At 49.0% G+C, this 4,739-nt stretch overlaps 1 protein-coding gene across 1 annotated transcript in view; it reads left to right on the plus strand.

Annotated features, from left to right (window-relative positions):
* The window catches only part of LOC106727333 (cytosolic carboxypeptidase 4-like), a 128,355-nt gene that overhangs the window by 67,903 nt on the left and 55,713 nt on the right, over positions 1-4,739 (plus strand). The window contains exon 7 of the mRNA XM_014545429.1: positions 2,050-2,127. Within this exon, the coding sequence (XP_014400915.1) occupies positions 2,050-2,127 (78 nt within the window). The remainder of the gene's footprint in view (positions 1-2,049; positions 2,128-4,739) is intronic.

Genomic DNA, 4,739 nt, shown 5'->3' on the forward strand with positions numbered 1-4,739 from the left:
GGAGCCTGCAGGCCTCGGGGGAGGGACCAAGAGGTGCTCAATGCACCTCATTGGTGTCTGGTCGTTTGGTCGTCCTGGTCATCACGGACACTGGTTTCATATAGATAGATAGATAGATAGATAGATAGATAGATAGATAGATAGATAGATATGCCAGTTATGTTTATGTATGTATGGGTATCATTTGGAGTCATCTGTTACTTGGCAAAAAGAAAAAAAAAAAATATATATATATATATATGGAGAGCCCTAGCTGGTTTGGCTCAGTGGATAGAGCATTGGCCTGGGGACTGAAGGGTCCCGGGTTCGATTCTGGGCAAGGGCACGTGCCCAGGTTGTGGGCTCGATCCCCAGAAGGGGGTGTGCGGGAGGCAGCTGTTCAATGATTCTCTCTTATCATTGATGTTTCTAGCTCTCTCTCCCCCTCTCCCTTCCTCTCTGAAATTAAAAAAAAAATGGTAGGGGGACAATATGATTGCCAATATCTAGGCACTTGGGGGCAAGAAATGTTTTCATCTTCTTAAATAGCGACGTCACTTCTCAGACCATGTAAAGGTGATTGACACGTTGGCCCGGGGAGCCCGGCTGAGCCATGGCTGGGAGAGGCGGGTCTCTGAGGGCTGTGGCGACCATGAGCGGGTCAAGAGGGGGAGAGCCATTATCCAAATAAGCCCTTCTGATGGTCTTCACGGTGGACACATATTTCAGACTTGACCGAAGCAGACCCAGGGGGAGGCGGGGATGCTAAAGGCCCACACGAGGAAAGAAAGGACCAGGAAATGCCGGGGACGCCAGGCTCAGACCTTGGCCACCTTCGGAGCGAGGGAATGATGGATGGAGCCGTGGAGTTGCTGGGGGAGGAAGTGCCTCCTGATGAATGATGGGAAAATCTCTCCTCGTGCTTTGAGTCTGTCTGATTCCCAGCTCATTTTCACTCATTTTCCTCCTGCCGCTGTTCGGATGCTATTCCCGGCTGCTTCTCACCCCATCGCCGGTCGGTTGAGCCTGGCACGGTCTGGCGGCATCAATGTGTACTGCTTCTGGGGGCGCTGGCTTCCCTGACACTTAATTACCCACGTGCACTCATGGGCCCGCCCGTCACATGCTGTAGATCATAGTCCACGGCAACTTAAGTAAACGCAGACCTCGCTCCCTGGCTGCGGCCGATTTCTTTGGTTTTGACACTCCAACCACTTCCTCCCGCCGTCCTTGGTCCCTCCCACACCCCCAGCGCCCGGAGTCTTGGGCCTGTTTGGCATCTCATGGTGGTTGTTGTTTTTAAATATATATTTGTATTGATTTTTTAGGGAGTGAGGAAGATCGAGGGATAGAGAAATAGAAACATCAATGAGAGAGATCAGTGAGAGAGAATCATTGATATCCGCTGCCTCCTGCACGCCCCCTACTGGCGATCGAGCCCGCAACCTGGGCATGTGCCCTGACCGGGAGTCGAACCGGTGAGGCCTCTTGGTTCATAGGTCGATGCTCAACCGCTGAGCTACACCAGCCTGGCAGCATCTCCTGGTGTGTCGGCCTCTCCCTCTGACAGCGAGATCCTCCGCCTGCCAGGATGTGTCTTTCGACTTGTCTGTCCATCTCCACTTTGCTTTGCTGAGCTCTTGTGGGTGCGGGCATGCCCACATTTTCTCTCTCCCTCTTCCCTTTCCCTCCCCTCCCCTCTCCACGGTGGCTCTCGGAGAGGGAAGATTGAGCAGCCCCCGCGTTGCTCGCTTTTTCTGAATTGATCCTGCCCGCCCGTTGGATCCGATGCGGCGGGAATTACTTGCCTGTAAACTGGAACAAGAGGACATCCATCAAAGAGGCGCCTTTTCTAGTTCGTGTCGAACGGATTCGGTGTCAGGCGCCCGACCCAGTGGCTGCGGTCGGGGTCATCCTGAGAACATGTGCTCCCTGTCTCGCGTGCCCTCCCCCACGACCGGCGATGGAGTGTCAGCTGGAGCTGAAACAGGACACAGGGGTCCGAGGCCGCCTGTCACTACTTTCCGTTCCTCTTTTGTCTCTTCCTCCCTCCGTCTTACCCCCTGGCAGCACTGCGAAGGGTCTGCCGGGATTCTGCGCCGGTTCTTCGGGAGGTGGGCGCCTGGTGTCTAGTGAGACAAGCCTTTTGCAAAGTCATTGAAGGGTTTCGCCGAGTCAGCCTCGTCCGTCTGGGTTTGTGTCCCTTCGTTGCCTCTTGGTCTTCTCGGCTGAGTTTCCCAATCTCCGTGTGTCCCTCCGTGAAGAGCAAGAGAAACCTTGGCGATAGCTCAGTCTCTTGCTTTTTCTCCCACACTGGCATCCCCGAGGAACCGGGGCTTCCCTTAGCATCCGGATAAGTGAATTCAGTCCTCTAAAGGCGACACAAGACAATGAACATCTTTCTTAGACTTGAGAAAACATAATTATAATTTCAACAATCGAAAAGATACATGAGCCCGGCTAGTGTGGCTCAGTGGTTGAGTGTCGACCTATGAGCCAGGAGGTCACAGTTCGATTCCCGACCAGGGCACATGCCCAGGTTGCCGCTCCATCCTCGGTAGGGTGTGTGCAGGAGGCAGCCAATCAGTAATTCTCTCTCATGGTTGATGTTTCTATCTCACTCTCTCCCTCTCCCTTCTTCTCTGAAATCAATAAAATATATATATATATATGTATGTATGTATTTTAAAAAAATACACGATTAAAAAAATATATGGTTTTGCCTTGGCCAGTACGGATCAGTTGGTTGGGTGTTGTACTGTGTACCAAAAGGTTGCCCGGGAGGCAGGCTCGATTCCCAGTGGGGGGCGTGCAGGAGGCCGCCGATTGATGTTCACTCACACATGGGTGTTTCTCTCTCTCTCCCTCTAAAAAAAAAAAAAGTATATACAATCCTTTTAATCACAATTATAGGCGTTCTTTGTCACTTCCTTCTAAACACTTTTTTTTCCTCTTCATGGACTTTATTTTTTTAGAGCAGTTTTAAGTTCTCAGAAAAATTGTGAAGACGGTATAGAGTTTTCCTATATATACCCAGTTGAATTGGTAGTCATTACAGAAAGGCAAATTTGAGTGTTTTGGGTCTGATTTTATGCTGATTTTTCTCCAATAACTGGGTAAAAAATAATGAAAACCCATAGCTAGTGTGTCTGTGAGGAAAGAGTTTAATAATGTCACACAGCTCTCTGTAAATGGGTTTACTTTTCTCTGGAGGGGAATTTGGCAACTTGCAAGAAGGTCCATAAAAAAACTCCCATTTCATTCTGCGCTTCCAGCTGGACTATCCCTCAAGAACATAAACTGAGCAGAAAAACAATATTTAATATGTAGGTATTTATAGCAACGAGGCATGTATCTCCAAATAAGTTCAAACAACCCAAATTCCTAGCAGTAATAAAAAAGAAAGAACATTGTTGATTAATCTTCTAGACTACCATGAAACCATGAAAATAAAGAGCATGTTCATATACAGGTCTATCTATCTATCTATCTATCTATCTATCTATCTATCTATATAAAAGCCTAATATGCAAATTGTCCCCACGGGAGTTCCACTGGGAGACTGATCGTTTGCTATGACGTGCTCTGACCAACAGGGGACAGCACGGAACAAAGGGAGGCCCCGGTAGGCAGCTGGAAGGCCCCGATCATCCCTGATCGCTGGCCAGGCCTAGGGACCCTATCTGTGCACAAATTTCGTGCACCAGGCCTCTAGTATATATATAAAAGCCTAAGTGACCAGCTGACCGGCCGATTGGCCGGTAGCTATGAGGCACACTGACCACCAGGGGCCAGACGCTCAACGCAGGAGCTGCCGAGCTGCGGTGACTTGGCAGCTGTGGTTCTCGGGGGACGCACCCGGAACCAGAGAGGACGGAGCTTGATTCTGGGGTGCATCACCCGAGAACCACCTTCTCAATCCGGGGCCCCTCGGGGGATGTTGGAGAGCCGGTTTCAGCCCAATCCCCACAGGCCAGGCCGAGGCACCCCACCGGTACACAAACCCATGCACCGGGCCTCTAGTAAGATTATAATAATAGAAATATTCATTAGAGCTTCCCCATACACCATAAGCTGTGCTAGGGATTTTATGAGTATTATCTCACTTAATCGTATAAACAATGCTGCTAAGGAGATGCTATTTTTAGCGTCGCCTTTTACAAACAAGGGGATTAAGTTTTATGGAGGTCGAGACGTTTGCCAAACATCAGGATTCTTGTAAGAGACGGCTGGCTCTCGAACCCCATTCTAACTCTAAGGTCAGGTTCTTATCTTTTATGACATTCAGCCTTTCTGTGAATGAATGAAAACAGAAGCAGAATAATTAATGCCATACACATGCTGATTGGGACTTTAGCAATATGCGGTCACAGGGGCAGAGATGGGGGCCAGTCAGTGTATAATCCCAAACGAATCTTACTCGCTTCCTTCTCTGGAGAATTCCTTGAGGTAGGCATTGGGGTGAAGACATGTCTGAGTGTGTTTGTGTATTCGTTTTAAAATCCAGAAATATCCCTCGATTGTTTTAATGCTGTTAAGGGAAGATCAATGTATAGCATCATAGGTTGCATGCACATCACCACGGGATGAATGTATCCGAACCCTTAGAGATGAGAATTCAAACGCACGAGATGAAAGACGTTGCTGACGGAGAGGAGCCAAAGTGCATTTTCTTTTTATACATATTATTATTGATTTCAGAGAGAAAGGGAGAGGGGGAGAGAGAGAGAGAGAGAGAGAGAGAGAGAGAGAGAGAGAGA

Source organism: Myotis brandtii, unplaced genomic scaffold, assembly GCF_000412655.1.
Source record: "Myotis brandtii unplaced genomic scaffold, ASM41265v1 scaffold409, whole genome shotgun sequence".
Lineage (NCBI taxonomy): Eukaryota > Metazoa > Chordata > Mammalia > Chiroptera > Vespertilionidae > Myotis > Myotis brandtii.